The 21727-nt window shown below is 37.6% G+C and overlaps 1 protein-coding gene across 1 annotated transcript in view; it reads left to right on the plus strand.

The window, feature by feature from the left end:
- The window catches only part of COL28A1 (collagen type XXVIII alpha 1 chain), a 73400-nt gene that overhangs the window by 31926 nt on the left and 19747 nt on the right, over positions 1 to 21727 (plus strand). Inside the window, exons 18-27 of the mRNA XM_040592968.1 lie at positions 501 to 569; positions 1310 to 1378; positions 2745 to 2813; positions 3855 to 3926; positions 5837 to 5905; positions 6469 to 6540; positions 7177 to 7245; positions 10066 to 10134; positions 13461 to 13529; positions 16252 to 16320. Coding sequence (XP_040448902.1) covers positions 501 to 569; positions 1310 to 1378; positions 2745 to 2813; positions 3855 to 3926; positions 5837 to 5905; positions 6469 to 6540; positions 7177 to 7245; positions 10066 to 10134; positions 13461 to 13529; positions 16252 to 16320 — 696 coding nt within the window. The remainder of the gene's footprint in view (positions 1 to 500; positions 570 to 1309; positions 1379 to 2744; positions 2814 to 3854; positions 3927 to 5836; positions 5906 to 6468; positions 6541 to 7176; positions 7246 to 10065; positions 10135 to 13460; positions 13530 to 16251; positions 16321 to 21727) is intronic.

Below are 21727 nucleotides of genomic sequence, written 5' to 3' on the forward strand. Positions count from 1 at the left end.
ACCCACATGACCTTCCCGTGTTCCTCTATTCCCATGATCCCCTCTGCCATAATTCCTCTATTCCCTCCCCAAGTGCTGTACATACTGTTACAATACCAGGTGACAAAGTCTTTTCAGAAATACTCTCTAGCTGCTCTGTTTAGACTTGCAAGTTTTTCTTCTGAGTATTTTTGCAAGAAACTGTTTATTTTGAAGAAAATCTTCAAAATTAAACTCACTATGTAAAGATAAGCTATGGATCCTTCTAAAAATAGAGTTAATGCTGTGATCAGCTAATTTTATGAATGAGGTATAGTTCATAGGTAGGAAGCAGTATTATTTTTATTAGATCATTTGCCATAGGCAGCCTTTCAGGTATTCCCAACACATTTAACTCAAATAGAAGCAGCAAACTTCAAGATAATACAGCTTGGGGACTGTTGCTCTGTGTTTAATTTAAATATGTTAATCAACTAGCATGGACTATTGCAATTTGGCTCTTGGGAATACTTTTTGTACAGGGTGAACAAGGCCAAGTAGGACCACAGGGCCCAGCAGGACCACCAGGAATAGGCAATCCAGGAAGCCAGGTATGTCTACATTTTGGATGTGTAATAAGCATTTGCATGTAGTTTTCATTTTATGTTTTGTCATACCTCTAATTTTGATGTGAAGAAGTTAAAAATCTCACAGTGATTTTTCATTTTAAAAAGTATTAAATTAGTCTTTAGGCAAAGCTTGTAAATATAAGTGATTCCAACTGATTTGACTGGTTTTAGAACCAAGCAAACAGAAAATTGGTCTAATCTGAATAACAATTTGCATAGGAGATAAATCAGGTTCATTGCTTGGATGATGACGTAATATAGATATACCTTATAGATAAGGTAAGAATCTGCCAGTTCTGCATTTTAAGCCCTTTGAAGTTCGAACACAGCCTTAAACAGTTGAATACAGAAAAACTGAAACATCCCAAAAGATCTTTTAGTGTTTCGTTTTTTGGAGAGAAGATAAGAGCTCATGCTTCCACCATACTATCCCAACGAATCAGAGCTTAGATGCAGATACTGAGACGCTTCCCATTTGTTTTCTCCCTAAACAATAATTGTCATTACACCTGGATACATCAGTGGAATCCATAGGATAGTAACAAAGGAAAAATAAAATACAAAGATCTCAGAACTAAGCCTGAGGACAGGCAAGCAAATTGTTTTCTTTTAAATATAAGATAAAATCATTATTAACTGAAAGATGGACGCATGGTGAATTTCAGATGTGGAAGAGTGTAATGCACTAACTCTTTGTTTTGTTGGGTTTTTTTTCTTTGTAGGGTATACAGGGTCCACAAGGGATCCCTGGGGCAAAAGGATCTAAAGGTTTTGGCCTGCCAGGTCCAAAGGTAATGATTCAGACATTATTTTTTAAAAATACCACCAACAAGAAACATGTCTTCGCCCGGTTTTTGAACAGTGTGTTTGATGAGGTGTAAATGTAACTCTTCATTGGAGATAACAATTCAGTTTTGAATCTTTGAGGGAAACCCACCTATGTTATCAGGGTGTTCCCCAAATGGAACATACAGCTGGCTTCTGCTTAACGTCAGCCCTTAACTGTTGTGAATGTGGATTTTAGGTTCTAAATAAACGGAAATTCATAAACAAAGTATAAATCAAACATGTTTGTATCAAATGAGTTTGGTACTACATACACATTGTGTTCAAATAAAGTATTTTACCAAACAGATGTAAACCAACAATGGTTTTGAGACTTAGGACTAGTCCCACCACACCTTCAGCCTTCCATGGTTATCATGAGAAAGAACCAAAGCCAAAGTTAGAAACACTAGGAGAGAAAAAAGAGCTTAGGTAGCTGACTACTACTTGGTAGCTGACTCTTCACCACAGAAGGGGGGAAAGTAGGAAGAGAACAGGATAGTGGGATAAACAATTACTGCTGTCAAAGCCCAAGCCTTGAGCAATAGTGTCAGGTGAGCACTTACAGAGGAGAAAAGGGGAATAATACTAAGGAGAGCAAGTGGAATGAACTGATGAACTCTAAAGCAGAAATGTGCTTTGTAATCACCTTGATTCACTAAAGGAAGACATTAGTCACTGTAGCAAAAGCAGGGAGAAATACAGTCATTTTCATCTGGACATTACTTTGACATGTAAATAGCAGTTACAACAGCGATCTTTAATATTAATGTAGGGGAAAATAGGTGGCTGTGAAACACGTTCTGTACGAGGACAATTCTCCTAATGTGAAAAAGTATTTTGAAAAGCAAAATTGAAAAATTGATTTCCTACTTATTTAACTGTTTTAGAACTGCTGAAAGGAAGAATTGTGGGGGTAAAACTTTCTCTTAAACAGAAGTTCTGATTTTTCTTTATTTGGACTTACTTTTCATTCAGTGACCAAAGAGTTTTTGATATGGTGGTATGAAGTAAAAAATAGAATGTGTTAAAACAAAAAGGAGAAAGTTGGAATGATTCACTTAGGCTTTCTCCCCATTGTGAGGTTAAATAAAATAGTAGCAGTCCTACAAGTTACTGGGATTTCTAAAGAACAGAATTTTCCAGTTAAAAAGTGCTTAGCTGAAAACGTGACCAATTAGGATCATAGAATTATAGAATAACTTAAGTTGGAAGGGACCCATAAAAAGCATCAAGACACTTCTATGTGTAAAGCAATTAGTGAAATAATACAAGTGATGAATGAAGCTAAATTGTGTTCCTCTGTTAAACAAAAGACTTTTTTGTTACTAGGGTCAACCAGGTGAACCTGGACAAAAAGGAGAACCAGGACTTCCAGGAATTGGCTTACAAGGACTTAAAGTGAGCCTATCTTCATTTTTAACTGCTCTTTACAAGGGTCTTCTAATTCTTTCACTAGTTGCTGATAAACTAAGTAGAAGATTTTTTTATATAAATTGACTATGAACAAAATAAGACAGAATTTCAGTGATAGATATTCACTTAACTTCACAGATTTAGCTTTTAAACTCAAAATGCTGCGCTAGAGCTCCCACCCTCTCTCCTAAAATTATTACCACAGCTATAACTGGAACAGAGTTTTCCCCCATCTTTTCTAAGCTGGTGAGGTATTTCAAGGCCTGGTAAGAGCGTTAGTACCTCTGCTCCTCTGCAATGATTTAGAAAAAAAAAAAAAAAAGTGTGTGTGACAGTAGTAGTCATAATGCCTACATGTTAGAAGAGTTGTTAAACACCTAAAGCTTTCATTTCAGCTGCCATTTTGAAGACTGCATACCATGTCCATAATGGTTTAAGTAGGGCTTCCAGAATCTTGGGTAAGATGACACAGGCATGTTGTCTTTGGTGATTTTTCCCAAGATCATGGAAGAAGTGCTTGGCAGGACTGGTTCCTATGGATAGTTTCAACTCATTGTGGCAAGTCTTGTAAGTAATGCCTAGACCAGTTTGTATAACCAGCAATGTGGTAGTTTCCAGCGAACAACTCCATTTAGGCATTTTTGGCTGACTGTTCCTGAAGTCCCAGATATTTGACTTTACTTCGAAGTAAATTTCATTTGTATCATATTGTTGTGCACGGAATAACAAACAGCATTCAGTCATGTTTTTACTCACTGAATAAGTGTGAAATTATTTAACACAAAACCAGGGTATAAGAAATGGGTTGGGAGCTTGGAAAGAAATTTAAAATATTATTTTAGATTTTATGAGTAGAAAAGATTACTGGCTCTATAGATAATTTAACTTCAGGGACTAACAATCTTTATTTGAGCAAAAATATTGTATATCATTAATTAACATTTTAACACACTGTTAGATCCATTTTACAGAATAAAGAATATGTTGAAGTATGCAGATACGATTATTTATTTATTCTCCTTTAAGGGAGATCCAGGTCTAACAGGACTCCCAGGAGAGAAAGGGGTGCAAGGAGAGCCTGGGAAGTCAGGGAAAAAGGTAAGGAGATATATTTTACCACATGTAAAATGTATAGATGAAAGAAGAACTGTTATTTGCAGGTATGTAATGGCAAGTCATTCATCCAGGGGGAGGGCATGTGCCAATACTTTTGCCAGGAAAAAGGGACTGGGCTACTTGAGATGTTGCCAGCAAACTACTAACAGTGGCCACCATCTGAATCTGCAACTGATTTAGCTGCCCTGCTTTTTGTGGGCTACTGACTACTGCTAAATTTTATCATCTTCTTAGAGAACAGATGGGTTGTGTCTTTAGCCTGTTCCTTACAGCCTATTCAGATTTTTCCTGATACCAAGAAGTCATGCTCAAAATGATGTGACTTTGGGCATCTAGTGGGGTGGTGAGCTGTGTCTGAAGCCTGTCAGTCTGGTACAGAAACAATCACAAACAGCTGAAACCAGTGCTCCTTGATTCCAAGGGACATTCTGAGATTTTTAAAAGCAACTCTGCTACACTGGGAAAAAGAAGCATAAATTCAAAATGGTGAAAAGGAATTTAGAGGGGTGCAAAGCAGAGTGCCCAAAATAGTCCGTTTAGAGTAAGTTAAATGGAGGCTTTTAATTTTACTCTTTCCAATTAGAATGAGCTGCTGAGTGAGCAGAACTCAGTGCTTTGGCTATTTTTTGAATTGCTACTGAAAGTCCAGCTGCCTCCAAACTGCCACTGTGCAGCTCTTGAGGCGTAGCAGCTGGCCAATGTGTAGAATAGATGAACTGAACGTGATTCAGACTAAGCAGATCAGCATATTTTGACTGTAGGTCTTTAATCAGAAAATATCTGAATAGCTGTAATAAACATGTATTAAGAATGGAGCTTCACATATTTTTTGTCTACAAGGGTAGTGCAAATACCGGTTTGACAAGCTACAGCCTGAGGCAGTAAGCCTTCCGCTGTGGAAAAAATATGTAGCATTTCTGTTGCTGCTTAAATTATTTTTCTGAATTTTGAAATCACCCACTGTATAAGTGCTCAAAAGTGAAGGTCGCAGTGTATCGGGAGTGAAGCATCACAATTAAGAGTAAATGTTGGGTAAAAGTTACAGATGGCTTTCGTATTTGGGAATGATGGTTTTTTTTTCTCTTGAATATTGCCTTTATTCTTATGATCAGATCAGCTTGGTGCTGTCACCTTCACTGTCGTAATTAGTTATAAGTGAAAATATTAGTACTGAGCAGCTACCTTGGATATCCAGGACAGTGCAAAGAACAGCTTGATGCTTGCAGTGAGGAGCACAGTGATGTTGTGGCAGTTACTTCCAGGCATTAGCTGTCTCACAGAAGCGGGATCCAGGCTGATGCCTATCAACAGCAGGCTCTGTAGTGCCACTTCCATCAACAACTGAAATCAGAAATGGATTTTTAAACTTCAATTTAATGTACTTTTCACTTTCTGAATTACCTACAGGCATTCTGGTACACTAATCTGACATACATTATGCATAAATAGTTTGTAGATGATGTTCCTTAATAGAAAGTTTTATGTGGCTTATTTGTGAATGATTTGAAGTAATGCTTCTGGCAAATATTTGCAGAGTTGCCTAAAATTACTGCTTTTTAAAAGTTGTTTTTCTTAGAATTGGTCAGCCAAGACCTTTTCTGAAAACTTTGCAAGCATTTCTCTGCCTCATACAAGTATACGCATGCAATTTTTCCTACAATAGATGGATGCATTTGAAAATGGTACTATTACAAATGTCTGAAAATAAGGACTATGAAAGCAGGAGAGTGGAAGGGGTTTAAGAAAGCAGAATATTTTTTGCAGGAAAAAAATAACCGGATATTTACTGACATTTTGGTGAAAAGCATTTACGCAGACATTGTTTCTCACAAAAGTATTAGTTCAATAAAATTACCTACCTGTAAATTAATTAACCATCTACTCTCTGTTAGGGGGAAAAGGGAGATCAAGGTCCAAGAGGCCCAGAAGGACCCCCGGGCAAAGGAGTTGTAGGCCAAAAGGTATGGCTTGACATGCACACTGGAGAAATACTACGAACTATTTTTATGAGTTTAGATTCTGGCCTATTTTTTCATTCGTTATATCTTAAGTAGCAACTATAATTTAACTGATGATTTTAAAGGACTTAAGAAAGAGTGATGTGTTCCTTAGCCTGAACGAGTGCAGCAAAATCAGACTGTAAGTATAGACCCTAGAGTTAATTGGGTAGTAAATACTTCTGAAAAATTCAGTACAGTGTTTTCATTAAAGTTAGGAGGAGGCAAATTGTCTCAGTATGCTGATAGGGAGCTAAGAGAAATTAGGTAACTGTTTAGATATCTTAATATGAAAGTAAAAGCCTGGAAAGATGTATTAGCTGTCAAACGGCTTTTATGCCCACCTAGTTAAATTTAGGACATTTGGAGTAGGTTCTAGAACAGAGTGGGATTTCATTTGAAGTGGAGCATCTAAATACTTTTCTAATTATGGGCATCATTATAATCGTATTTTTGTTTATTTGTGTATCTCCCAGTTGTGAATGAATCTTTGCCGTGATTGAGAAAAAAAGGTTTGTTTTTGTCAGGGTGACCCTGGAGAAAAAGGATCACAAGGACTGACTGGTTATAAAGGAGTACAAGGCCCAGCTGGACCAAAAGTAAGCTTGTTCCTCCAGGATAACCCTTCGCTTTCTATCTTATAAAAGAATCTATGGAAGTTATGTAAGGTACAAATTTCTCAAGCATCGCTTGGAGACTCAACAGAACAGAGGAAACGCAGAAATATTTCCATTCTCTGTCCTGAATGACACAAAATTCCCAAAGAGAAAAAGAATAGGTAAACATATAATTACAGACCTTACAGTTATGCATGAGCATCAAGAAGCTGAATTAAAGTTGTCCAAGTGATTCTAACCATGGGTATTTCACAAGCTTTACTTTGAAACATTAACTTTCTATTCCCTTATTTTGTGAGTGCGTCACTCTGAATGGTAAGGAATTGAAATATTACAAGTGCTCTGGGTATTCCATTGATTTTGTGAGCCAGACACGAAAAATTAAAGTTAAGAAATTAAATACACACTTCAACCAATAGTTATTTAAAACATGTAACTTGGACCAGCCTTCACGGGAACAGTAAGTTGATTTATGGCTTTTCCAAACTATTGTCTATTTGATAGGCGGATCTATATAGTATATATTTTTTAGAATATAAAGTGTTGACAAAACCTTTTGCTACTTGTGCAGAAGATGAAACTATCTGTTTAAATCTAGATGATACCATTTTGTGACAGGGTGAACCAGGAGAGAGAGGGCAACCTGGTGTTGCTGGACCATCTGTTCGGGGACCTGCTGGACCAAAGGTGATTATCTGGTGTGTGTTTTCTGGAGACTAGAGATTGGAAAATTTCTAGTGCACATTTCTGTCAAAATTAAAAACATATAAGTTAAAGAAATTAAAAATCCTTGTAGTAACAAAGATGACTGAATTTTAGAAATAATGACTGAAAAGTACTGAAAATTGACAGAGTGTTTGGGGGCCTTTTAACAGGATTCTGAGCTTAGTACGTGTTACTGGCTCCTGAAACTATTTGTTTAAAAAAATTAAAAATCCATATTCTATTTCTGTTGTGTTTTGGCCTATCCTGTGAAATTAATAACTTTGAAGTCTTTATGGTTTTTTTCTTCAAATTTACCGTGTATTTTGCTTCTTAGACTAAAGCTTTCCAGAATGTGGCAGTAAATCCCTGCAGGAATGTGTATATATATATAGTTCTAGGGAGTTATATGCTGAAGTAGATGTTTTTTGGAGATGAATGTTTGTATGTCACTTCCAAGTGAAGAACTGGCCTGTTAGATACTATTTTAAATGAAGTGTCATATATGAGAGAGCTGGAGCTACATCCACCTCATTTTCTCTATGGGGAAAATGTACCTGCAATGAGTGGGACTTGTCCTACTGAGTAAAATAAGCGCATTCAGCAACAGTAAAGCTTAACTTTGCAGGTTTTAAAAACATTTGAAAATTTCCTATCACCCCGGTTTTATTTTAAGAATACAGTAGTGGCTGGTTTTATAATAGGTCAATTAACTTCAATTTTAATTGATGCTTTTGAGCTTCGGTGATATTTTTCAGGGTAGGGGAATCACTAATGTACATCCTATCACTCTGAAGTAATTTCATCCCTGTTTTTCTTCCTTAATAACATGCCCCCCCCCACCCCCCAGAAAACACATGTAGGTATTATACATACAATATATTGTAATGTACATACATCAGCCTGGCAACAGGGCATGCCAGAGGGCTAGGATGGGGTTCGGACCTGTTTGTGCATGGAGGTGGAAGGAAGAAAGGAACACAGGAAGCTTAGGGTACACCCGAAGTAAAAATGCAGCTACAGAGGAGAAAGGAAGGAGAGGATTGTGAGGTGCTCATATCTCTTATGTTGGTTTTAAACCGTAATAATGTGCCAAACTTGATGTCAGGAAAAAATAAGTGGCACACTGTAAGGCACAACTTGTATGAAGACAGGTTGCACTGCACTGGTCTCACCCTTCTTCACATTTTCCTGGTTACTGTGACACCTTTGAATAGATCAGGAAGTGGTCAGTTGTTTGTTGATAAAATTCATGCTATAAAGATAAAACCATTGTAGATTTTATTGCCTTTTTCACTCTGATTTTATTCTGTTTGGTACAGTTCATATCACTTCCACAGAAGACTGGCCACAATCCAAAATCTACTGAAGTCTGTAGGAGTTTTTCCAAACTCTTTATTACATTTTAGATCAGGGCTTTTATGTGTGGGGGCTGATGTGAGAAAACAAGTATTTTGGGTAATTACAAAATGCAAGTTGATTTTTAGAAAATATACAAAATCTTTGTCTCTCCGTAATAATTTCTTTGTTTAAACATATACCTGCTGTGTTTCTGGCAATTGCTCAATAATGTAACAGGCTACACAGGTCTGTTCTGTTTTCCCTCTCCCCTGTGGAAAGTATAATTATTAATAGTAATTGTGTTCTTGGAACATCCTGGTACCTGCAGTAGTGAAGCCAGACATTATAAATTTATAATGTAGGGAATCTGCATGTTTTTCAGAGCTGCAAGTTACCATGGTCTTAGGTCTTTTTAGTACATCTCTAAGTATCTGATGTAGTAGTGGGTGATTGCAAGAGGTCTTGACTCCTGGACAGCCATGGTTGTGTCCATTGGAAATGTATTTATTTTAAGCTACACCCACGTTTGGCAACTAGAGTTTTATTTCCCTTGACAACCATTATGCTGTTACTAATACGGAGACAGGAACATTAGATAGCTGTTTTTTCTCATATTCCTTTTTCATGGTTACAGCTGCTTGGTGTTTTCGGTAAAACATTTGATCTGCATTCCCTAGTGAATGTTTCCTGAAATACTGCCTGTCGTTCTCGCTAGTGTTAAAAATTGCAAAAGTTTTACTGAAAATTGAAATTTTCTTTTTAAGGTCCTTAATGTAAAGTTAAACATCTGTTGCTATAGATTAAACACTAGAAGGAGCCAAATTTTACTCTGTGAAGGGATAACATGAGGAATTGAATTCTAAGCCCGATTGCTTTCCAGGAAAGCCACTGACAGAGCTAAGATAACCAAGCCGTTGGTACTGGGTAATATTTGAGGAAAAACTCAAATTTCTTCTTGGGTCTTCAGACTGTGGAGCTTGCAGTTTTGAAGTGCTACACCATTGTATCTGTAGCCTTTCAAAACATACTCTGTGTCAGCATTTATCATTGAATTTCTTTGCTGTTCTCTCTGTGCTCTGGCAGAAACTAGGTTATGCAGCCTTGCTTGTGTGGGCAAAAGCAGTCAGAAGCCACAGGTGAATCTGGCTGCTGACACTGAATTAAGATATTCAACCTTCAGTTGAAAACTAAAGCCATCAAATTATTCATCAAAATTAATGACAAATGAAAACTAAAGCCATCAAAGAACAAACCATTTGATGCAGTTGCAGAGAAGCACAAGAGAGGTCAGAATCAAGGTAGTATAACTTCCTGTAGAAATGCTGTGAAATACTGCTTTCATATTACCTGGCTCACTAATTGTCACTATCAGAAAGGATTGAATACTTGTGCTTTTCTGTAAAACTTTGGAAATTAAAACTGAAAATAACAACTATGGTTTTGGATTTGTTTCTTTTTGGATAGGGGGATCCAGGTCCCAAGGGGCCCCCGGGAGATGATGGACTTCCTGGAAATTCAATAATGGGACCAACGGTAGGAGTTTTTAGACAAAAAATAGAAAATAGCTGCTTGGAATTACCTTCCATTTAACTAATCAGAATAATATGGTGTCATTAGAGAACAGTGCCACTCACCTTTCTACGTTATTTAGGAACAAACTGGAAAGTGCAGTATCTAGAATAGAACCCATGTCCTCTACTGCAAAAACTGGATGTATTTCCTTTTACTTTGCAGCTTTCATTTCCTCCCCTCTGATACATTCTATATCGCATTGTACTTCTGTTAGTCATGATCTGGGTTGAAACTTTCTACAAGCCTTCTGCCAATCATGATAAAGAAATATTTAGGAAGACTTACTTCAGTGTTTGGGAAAGGTACCATTCTTGTGATCTACTTTCCAGACTGAAACCAGGAACCTTCCTAGTACTAGTAAACCTCTTTTCTTTTTTTTTCTTTTCTTTTTCACATTTACCATGTCTGCACATAAAATGTTCCACTCAATTCCACTGTTTCACTTCTTGGGAATATAGTTAATAGACCCAAATTCAGAGACCAGTTAGTTTATGTGTACCTAACACAATATATTTCAAAATAAAGCAACTTAATGCAATAACTTTTGCGTGGTAACATTGTAGGAACACCTATAATGCTTTACTCCTGGCTTGACAGACTTCTACTAGCACACCTGCCAGAGGATGCTGGATAGCATGTTGATCCACATGCATTCAGTAGCTTGTATTTTTGAATTTTCAAACCCTCTAAATTTATTTACTTTGTCTATAATCTAGAATACTACTTCACTCTGTTAATTTTATAAAAAGAAGTGATGAACATGACTTAATTGTCCAGTTATATACTTAATCATTTAGATTTTGATTATGGCAGTTGTTTTTTTCCTCAATAGTGACGATGGACACAAGATTTATGTTTATATTATGTTGTGGGTTGGTTTGTTTTTTTTTTCTTTGAAAGAGTGTAGAAAGTGTAGAAGCAACTATCTTTATATTGCTGATTAAAAAAATGACTTCAAAACCTGCCCTGTAAGGGTTGGTGAAGTAGATGAATTAATTCAGCATGCCATCTGTGACAGCAATGGCACTTGCCTTGCTGCCAGTGCACTGACTTAGAGTGAGTCACTGTGTCTTCCAGAATGCACAAAACTGTGGGAAGCAGTAATCACAGAATTTCTCCTGGGCCACCTCTTGTGTATTTTAGATGCAGCTACTAAAAAAATTAAAACTAAATAATCTGGACTAGAGAACTGTTTCTTACAGCAGAGTTGGCTGTAGATTTGATTTAGTACATTTATAGCTATGTTACTGATGGCAAAACCAGCCACTTGACAAAATCCCAATTCTTCCAGGAGAGAATGTGTTAACATGTATTTGGTGTTTACAATGGTCTGCTAAGATTAAATGAAAACATCTGTTCGGCTGTTTTTTACTGTAGGGGAATTAGAAGTAAAAGTAGAGATGACCTCATGATCCACGATTTTCTTTCTTGTTAAGAAAAAATGTTATTAAACATTCCTAAAACATTTATTATTTTATCCACAGTTTAAGAGCTATGGATATTAAGAATGATGAAAAGGTAACATTAGCTTTCCATTATAAAGCTTTTCATGATCTAGAAGCACACTCATTGGTTTACTTTTCACAGAACTGGATCAGAATTCCTCCATTTAAAAATTAGGAAACATGAAGAAACGTCTTCCAGGGCTGATGCAGTTTGAATCTGGTGGTCAGGTTGTTTTTAAAGCCTTCCAGTGAAACTATCCCTTTGGACTGGAGAATGGGAGACATTCATACAGGAGTGACCCACCGTGTACAGTTTTCTTTAAGCATAAGGCATGCTTGCATCCCAATCCCAGATTTCATCTTAAAGTGGTTTCAGGGTTTCATCTTAACCAGAACCTTGAGTCTGCTTTGTCTTTCTTTGTTCACTTACCTCCTAAGCTAAACCTGTGATGTATATCTTTAGGAAAGCCAAAGTAGCTCTTTCATTTTTCCTTGACAGGGCTAAATTGCTTAAGATCCGATTGCTTGTGTCTACGGTAGAGACATCCATGGGACAGGGAATTTGGACTCAAAGTCTGGTTTAGTTGGATATCTAGCTAGAATATGAGATGGTTTGTTTTCCAGTCATAGGCACTGTATTCAGACAGACCAGCCGCTGAGATCTGAGATGCTATCAGAACTCCATTCGTGGTTTCTTGAAGCATTATATTGTTGCAGAAATTTCCAGGCACAATGCCTGGATGAAACAGCAGTTTTCAGTCATTTCTCGTCTTTTTCTTCTAGCTATTTATTTTTACTGGAATAGACAGGGAAATATTTGCTAGTTATATTGTAATTATTCTTCAGGATATGTTATCTGTATGTATATTAACAACTGACCCTCCAACACTGTACAGGAGTCCATTGACATTTCTTGGTTCTGTGGGACTGAGTGAAGGGTGTACACTTCTCCCTGTATGGCCATATACGTACCAAGCTTAGGAGTGGGGTGGATGTGTGACCTGCAAGTATCAGTAAGGATTTCCGATTGGTGGTGCTGTCATGGGAGCATCTAGAGTACAGACTGCCAGCATATCGTGAGGGATACCTCAAAGTAATATGTTTTCATTCTGTGGTCTGTGAAGAACAGTCTGTTGCAAGCTCAGTTAATTTTCTCATTAAATGTCAGGAAAACGATTGCTTGCTTCTCTTCTGGTTGTGAAAGGAAGCATTGAGATTGTGCAAGTGCACAAATCTTTAGTGGGACTCAGTGGAAGAGTCAACAGAAGGAGTGATTGTCTCCTGCTGCAGAGCATTTTAGGCTAAACTAAGAGAAATTATATATTTCTTATATAAGTTGTATTTCTTTCTTTTGTTTCTCTCCCTCGTAGAATGCAGTTTTGCTTTACTGTAGGAGAGAACCAATGTGATTACCTGGAAGCACAAAAGGTGCAACATACAATAACTTAAGGCTGGCATATTTGACTTCAGTATTGTTAAATTTATTGTTCAAATGTCAGGAATTTTGACAAAACATAAAGTTTTAACTTTTTTTAAAAAAAAAATAACTTTGTATTGGCTAAAGTCAATGTTCTGATGATTTCTCTCTGCAACTACAAATTGAGAAATAATTGTTTCCTAACGAGAACTCCTATTCTTCTGAAGTCTGAATTTAATTAACTGAAGCGACAGTAAAAAAGCACAAAAAAATCTGAGCTTTGTAAACAAATTGCAGGAACTGGTGGCTGCTGTTCTATAGTTCCAAAAGGATATTAAATAGTTTACTTACATATGTGTTAATATTTGTTACCTCATGATGATTTGCTTATTGGCACAATGCCTGATTTACTATTCTATGTTTAGGGTAACCGGGGACTACCTGGACTACCTGGACCCCGTGGAGAAAAAGGCGATGGCCACAAAGGTGAAGATGTAAGTACAATTTTAATTCTGTACTCTGTTTGTGTTCTAAAAAAAAAAAAAAAAATTACTTTGGGATAATTCAATAGTTACTTAACTAAGTGCAAATAATATTCTCTTTCATCCTTTGGCTAATTTAAATATATATATATATATTTATTTTTAAGCCCTTTCCTGTCCTAGATAAGAGTGCCAGTTCTACGGGCAGTTGGAACTGGATAGAAACTGTTCTAATTTCAGTATCATGAAAGGGATACCATGCAAATTCCATAAAAAACTTCATGGCTACTCATACATGTTTAATATAATCATTGCTTTGAATCCTTTTCCTCCCCTCCTTCCCTCCCTCCCTTTTCTTTACTGTTTTTGTTCAAGATCTGCTTGGCCAAATATTGCAGCCTTCAGTTCTTTAGGTTTTCAGCTGCTTTTTGTGCCAGGGGGTTAAATCTCCTTTTTTCAAGTTTTCTGCCCACCTTGATTTTTCTGATAGTTACCTCCAGAGGGCATTAATGCCTGGGTATTCCATCTGGCACATTCCGTTACAAGGGCAATCATCCTAGATTTCAGTCACCCGAAGCCACACAGACATGTTTGACCAACTTTTCACTAGAAAGTGAAAATACTGTTGCCATCCTTTAACCACCACAAGTCAAATTTCCATTAGCACTATATTCTCTATGTCTGTAATCCAGTTTTATTTCAAACTACAACCACAAAGGCACTCCCAAACGCACGGAGGTGGGACCTGAATGCTGCCAGAGAAGTCATGGCTCAGCTCCAATTTCCTATCATTCAAACTGATCCTGGGAAGATCCTTTGGGATCAGAAATAGCTCAGAGGGCATTCACTGAGTTCCTGGTGTAATGCCATGTACCTGATACATTTCACAGCACACAGGGACACTAGACCAGCTCAAGACTCCTTGGAGGGTCAAGGAGTGCCAGTAACAGACCCATACCCATTAAACAGAGGACATGAAAACAAATATAAACCCCTGCTGTTCTCCCAAATAAAAAAGAAAAGTAAATGTAAAGGCAGTCATGAAGGCAGTGATGCAAATAGATAACTGTCCTGGTTTCAGCTGGGATAGAATTAATTTTCTTCCTAGTAGCTGGCACAGTGCTGTGTTTTGGATTTAGTGCGAGAATAGTGTCGATAACACACTGATGTTTTCGTTGTTGCCAAGTAAGTGCTTGCCCTAAGTCAGGGGCTTTTCACTTTCCCGTGCTCTGCCAGTGAGCAGGTGCACAAGAAGCTGGGAGGGAGCAGGGCCAGGGCAGCCGACCCGAACTGGCCAAAGGGATATTCCATACCATAGAGCGGCACGCTCAGTGTGTAAACTGGGGGAGTTGGCCAGGGGCCACCAATCACTGCTGGGGCACTGGCTGGGCATCAGTCAGTGGGTGGTGAGCTGTTGTATTGTGCATCACTTGGGGTTTCCCTCTTGGGTTTTATTCCTCTCTCGCCCTTTTATTTTCATTACAATTATTACTGTTATTGTTGTTGTTATTATTATTTACTTTATTTCAATTATTAAACTGTTCTTATCTCAATCCACAGGTTTTACCTTTTTCCAATTCTCCTCCACATCCTACCCAGGGCAGTGGCAGGTGGGGTGGGGAGTGAGCAGCTGCATGGTACTTAGTTGCTGGCTGGGGTAAAACTGTTACTGACAAACTTTTAGTAGGCTGTAAAATGCCTCATAGGAACTAAAGTTTTAAGCTTTGCAAGATATCTGTTTAAACTATGTGAAAAAGAAATATTAGTAGACACGGAATCAAAGAGGTCAGTAAGAAGCTGAAAACTTTTCATTTCTAATTAACTAAAGAATTTAAGAGAAGCCTGGTTTGGTGACCACCAATAAATAAAACTATACAAATATTGTAGTCTGCCCAGTCACAGGATGTGTATGTACTTTCTGCATTTCTGTTAGGGACTAGACAATAGCTTTGCTCTGCAGTAGTGTTCCTGGAATCATGCTTATTCTAGCATGATTCTAGCATCTGCAACTGCCATAGAGTTATGCTTCTCTGCAACTCCATCTCAGGCTACAGTAAAAGCTGGGTTTGTTTCTCTCTGCCACATGAGTACATATCCTTGAAATATTTGAAGGTTCTGTTGTGCTATAGCGTGTATCCTTCCCCCTCTTGGGCTGCCTTTCCATGCCCTATGATCTAGAAAGACCAACTTTGTAAACCACTGGCAGACACAGAAAGATTTATGTAGCTAAGTCTCTGTAGCATGATGGGGCAAAGACATGTGCCCTGAAAGGGAGGCTGGCAATGACTCCAGCTGAAGGAGCTGTGACGGATTGAGCAGGGAGTTCAGGAGAACAGACTATCAATCACAAATACAACAAAGTATGTGAGGGTTACCCAACCCCCAAATTTAGGTGGGTTGGCTCTGGTATCCCAGATGTGTAATGTCTGCAGCATATGAAACATGGAGCGATGTCTGCTTTCTCACTGGTTTCTCTGAGCTGAGAACAGCTCCGATGTTCTTAAGTCAAGATCTGAACTTTTTTTCCACTACTATAGTAGTCTTTTCAGGTTTCCACCTGGGACTAAAGATGGCTGTTGCTCAGTACACACTGGAAATGTGAAGAATTTGACAAAATACAGAAAAAACACAAAGAGATTAGTAACTGTTGCCGAAATTCTCTTCTTTGTTGAAGAACACAAGCACTCTTCCTTTAGGACAACTGCTGACATGCTTTATTCCTTTTCTGTACCAGGGACCTCCAGGACCACCAGGCCCCCCAGGACCACCAGGCCCAAAAGGCGTGGGAGATGCTGGACCAAAGGTACTTGTACAATGGTAGTACATGCATCTGACTAGTAGACAAGGTAGACAGATATCTTTTGGAAAATGCATTAGATTAGAATGGCGTCTATGTGACAAAATGCAGCAGTCTCATCTCCCAGTTTCCATTTCAGTTAGAAGAAAAGCTTGCAATAGACTTTATTCCATGATATGTAGAAACCAGTTCTTGTTTTAGCCACAGATTTGATGCAAATCTTAAGGTTTTCCATACAACCAAAGACCCAAGATGTTTCTACATACTGGAGTTTCCATGTGGAAGTCAATCCAACACAGGCAGAGTATTGCCTAGTAATTATATATTTCCTTGCTGCTACAGAAGTGAAAGGGATGAGGCCCCAGAGGAGTCAGGGCAATTTTGGTTAAATGGAACTAGTGAGGTATTTTTAAAGTTCCTAGAAATGTATTCCTAAGAGAAGACAGTAATTTTTCATCCAAAATTAATATTGGTTTAGAAGCAAAACTCGGCAGAAAAAAACCAAACCAAAACAAAACTGATAAAGGAATGAGAAATACAACACTGAAACACTTCCAATTTTTGATAAAACACAGAATAGCTAAATTTTTAGGAACTTCTAAGCAGTGTAATTCATAAGTCACATTGTAAATACTATGTTATAAAAAGTTGGAAAAAAGAGACTCAAGACTAAAATCATACAAGAAATTGTTTTAAAATATCCCACAAAATGGTTTTATTAATTATTTCCTTGTTACATATGTGAAATTGGAAACAGGCAGCCTGTTGCAGAAGAAAGCAAAATAAATATCACCCAAACAAGTTTTTTCCCAAACAGAAAGAGCTTTCAACTTCAGTTCCCAGAACACGAGAATTCCATTTAAAATAAACAACAACAATAACCTCTTAAAAACACATCCACAATAAAGGTTAAACTGAAGGACATTCACTCTTAGAATTACCATAGAATGGCCTGACAATGGGATCTGGGAAACCTGGCTTTGTGCTCCTACTCCAAATTGCTGCTTATCAGTACAAGACATTTCTCATAAAGTAATGCATGGTCTGGCCCATGACACAAACTATGAAAGAACTGAAAGTAATTTCAATTATGTTATTCAATACAGGACATACATACGGCTAAACGAATTAGATTTTTTTTATATGAGATTATGTATTTTCCAAGTAGACGTATCAGACTTGATATAATACAGTTTTATAAGACATTTTTCTTGGTACTACATAAGAACATTTCCTTAAAACCCTAGAATCTTGTATGAAATTATTAAGGCAGATATTGACAAAAATGTAACATGACTACAGAATGACTAGGGACATTGTTATGTCTGGAATTCCCCCTTGCTTCCTAAATGCATAATTCTGGAAAGTAGTGTTTCCCAAAGAAAAAGAATTGGAAAGTCATGTTGGGTAATCAAGTAAGATGATCTTCCACTGTGATGCCAGGGTTGAAAGATTACAAACTCCAGAAATGTAACTCATCGTTTCAGTGGGAATATAGGGGTTTAATAAAAAGAAATTTGAGTTAAAGCCAAAATGGAAATAAAAGATTTCATTATTTTTTTAAATGGAAGGAAACTCTTAGTAATTGCAGTGAAATTTCTCACAACTGCAGTTTTTAAAATCAGCATTTGTGGTTGTGTTACATATATATATATACAAATATACAAAGTATACAGAAGTGCACTTAGGAAAATCATAGTGCCTGGCTTATTTGAGACATCAAGAAAGGAGCAAGATTTGTTCTTATAATCAGGAATTCATGTAATTACTGGGACAAGCAATTCTTTGGCTGTATAGTTATTAGAAAAGTTCCAGATCATGAATGATGGAAGTACAATATGTTACCATTAAAAGCATTAGAGGAGAGGAGGTAAAAGCTGTAAAGTAAAAGAAAATATATCAGGTTTTGCAGTGGAGAACATGGGATCTAGTCATTCTTAAACAGTTATTCTTAAACCACTGTGAGCTTTGTAATATAATAACATATTTGAATAAATCGTAGATTAGCTGTTATATACTTAAAGTTTTCACTTTCAGCTCTAGAGTTATGTAAATCATTGACAGTTGAAGTGAGTTGTTCATATTCCTTTATAAAGACGTTAAATCCTTACTTGTCAGTCTCTCCTCCACGCATGGCCAGCACAAGAAGTATTACCATCCCTCTAGATCTGTGGGCTAAGTATGTTCATGGTACTGGTAAAGGAGGTTTATTGGTAGTAGCTTTCTGTGGAGGAATATGGCCTGTGTTGTGTTAGCTGGACATTACCAATTAATAATAGATTTGTCAATAGGCTCATTATTTCAACCTAAATTTGACTGAGCAAAAATGAAATAGCTCACCAAGAGGTGAGGCTATTATAGTTTAAAAGTATTTGATTACAACAGGAAATAATATAATGGAATATCTAGTAATAGAAACTCTTATCCTAACTCATTATTTATAAAGAAGCCAGCAAAAGATTAGGCAAAGGCAAACTGATAAATTTTGTCTATTCTCATGTGTTTTATGACAATTTCAGGTCAGATCAGGGTGATCATGTAAATTTAAAGTATCTTCCTTGTTTCCCTCAAGTCATCTCCATTGTCACAAAAACTGTCAGAATTACCTGTCTTGATTCTAAGAACCAAACCGTTGAGAAACGTGGATGTAAAGGGAGCAGTGCTTTCAGGTCAATGTAACCGGGCCTGCTGTGGTTGTGGGAGCTGGGTGTGATACAGCCCGAGGAGCAAGACCCCAGCATGTGCAGTCAGCCCAGGTCAGGCAGCCACACGCATGAGCTCAGTCTCCTCGGGTGATCTGCGTGGGTGTTGTGGGCTGGGTCAGAAATGTGCTGCTGAAGTGAATCTCCCAGTGGACTCATTTACTGTGCTTTCAGTTCCAGACTAAAAAGAGGTCTGAGTGGTCCCACAACCCAGGAAATCCATTTCCTTCAGATGAAGCTAAACTACACAATCTGATCTGGAAGGGCTCTTAACATACTTCTACCCCCAGTGCGTGATCGGTCCACAAAAGCAGACCAGGCAGGTCTCCTCACATTGCATATAGTGTAAACATCAGGCTACGTATTCACTGCTGTTGGGCCTGTAGCACTATTTGTTGATGGATGTGTAGAGTTAGAAGCTGTCTGTCAAGCAGAGGTTTCTACTCACAAATAACGAGTCATGGGGGAGATGCAGAATGCACCATCCCCATGGGGTATGGAGAAATGGCATCTTGTTCCAGAAGGAATTATATTACAGAAAACTCTGTAGAGTAGCTGTCCTAGCAAGTAAGACAACACAACTGGGGCAAATCATGCCACATCAAATTTTTATGAAAAGTTTTGCGTGGATCTACAGGTTTGATTATGTTGCAGTGTGATATTGCCCATTGAATCTCACTGCTCAGGGTGCTACTTATCTAACAGTCTCTGTCAGAAAATCAAAAGAAATCAAGAGCTAAAAACATCTGATAAAAAAATTTTATATCTATTTTTTACTTTAAAATAGGTCAGTTTTGTGGTTTTTTTTTTATGATGCACCTAGATTGGTGCATTAATCCTGGGGGGGAAATGTATATTGCTTCTATAAATGGTAAGCAGCTGTGTAGTTTTGCAGTGTGACTGCTGCACCAAAGCATGCATTAGCTGAATAGTCACATCTGTGGTTTAGTTCTATGTATCCACACTAGATGGTGTAGAGTACACTGGAGAAAAATAAATGAAATACGTAAACATCTCTTCTCCCTCCCTGAATTTTTGCTCCTGTTTGCTTATACAAAGTTTTGAATCCTTGGTCTCTATATAACTTCTTGGTAGCAAAGGTGCCACAGGGAAAAACATTTGGCTTGAATTGCAAGAATTCCCCCAGAACTTAGTTCATAAAATGGGTAATCTTCTGTTTATTCAAATAAAATGTTAAGTACACTGGCTACCCCTCATTCCTTCCACATAAAAAAAATGAATATAAGAAGAACAGCAACAATCTCTGCCTATAAAAAAGAACATTTATTTGATAAAAGAGACTCATAAATTTACACACTAGTTAATTTGAAATTCCTTTGAGTATCATTATATAGGAATGTTCCACTCAGCTGAATCAGAGCTCTGTTCTCCTCACTTTCAGAAATGGCTCACATATGTGCACACTGCTAGATAGGAATTTTATGTATCAGAGGTCAAATTCACATGAAAACAAAATAGGAACATGTGGGATGCATTCAATCCTGGCAGCACCCTATTTTCCATAGCATTAAAACAGAAGCACATAATGTCAGAATATAATAAAAAAATTTATTTAAAAGCACTGTTGCCAGCTAGGGGGTGGGTTACAGACATTCAAGAGCAAGAGCCCAGCACTAGAAATAAAGCAAGCTTCATTCTCAGTAACTGGAGAGAGGAAGGATTGTTAAAACCCTTAGCATAGTCCCTAGTGCATGAACATTTGGGCTGGATCCAGTTGCAATATAAACAACTTTTGCAGCTTGGGCCCTGTCTATTTTAACTAAAATGTGGAAAGTAAAGACGCAATGCCCTTTTTAAAAATATATTCTTCTTATAAATACCATTATATCCATTAGTTGTCACTAAAGAGTTTTGCAGTGTCTGTTGTGTGTTTCAGTATCAAATACACATGCTTCACAGTAAATGAGGTGTATATATTTGGAAGCCAAGATTTATTTTTCAGGTGACCATGAGGTCATTTAATGAATTTTCTTGAACAAATGGTACAGAGTAGACATTGGGATACCATACTTTACACTGTCTTGACTCAGCTTTTTATTTCTTGTTTCAGTGGTGTTTTTATAGTTCACTGTTTTGCTGATGGTGACAACCTTGTCTACAAGCACAATACAGGAAATAAATTAGATCTCATCAAAGAACAGTACTAATCCTTCTTGAAATGAATTCCCTGGAGGACAGTTTAGTGTCGCACCTTAGAAAAAAGAACTGCTCCACTTTGCAACTCATAAAGCAAAATAAAAGTCTTTGTCTCTAAGCCAAGAAATACAGAAACTTTAAGGATTACTATAAAGCTCTACAAAAGAGCTTTTTGGTGAGACATCTGGTATTAACTAAGCATGTGAGGCTAAAATTCAATCCTTCACCTGCAACGACCCTGTGTAAGAATGTGTTACCCAGGGGAGGAAGAGGCAGATGACTTCAAGTCACCCTTACGCTCTTTTTGGTCAGGGCTGGTCCAAAAGCAGGTTGTAGGTATATTGGATACTGAACCATAAGGAATCATTTACTTATTTGGTAACCTCCCATTCAGCTTCCATCACAGCAGGTTACAGGCTGTTTCACAGGCCACAGCAGCCCAGGATCTCCTAAAAAAGCCTTATAACGTGAAGTCTTATCTGTATATTCGACTCTTAGCTCTGTCACCTCTGGCAAGTTTCAGAGGAAGGCTGGGGCAGGGAAAGCTTTAGCTG

This window comes from Falco naumanni, chromosome 4 (genome assembly GCF_017639655.2).
Source record: "Falco naumanni isolate bFalNau1 chromosome 4, bFalNau1.pat, whole genome shotgun sequence".
NCBI lineage: Eukaryota > Metazoa > Chordata > Aves > Falconiformes > Falconidae > Falco > Falco naumanni.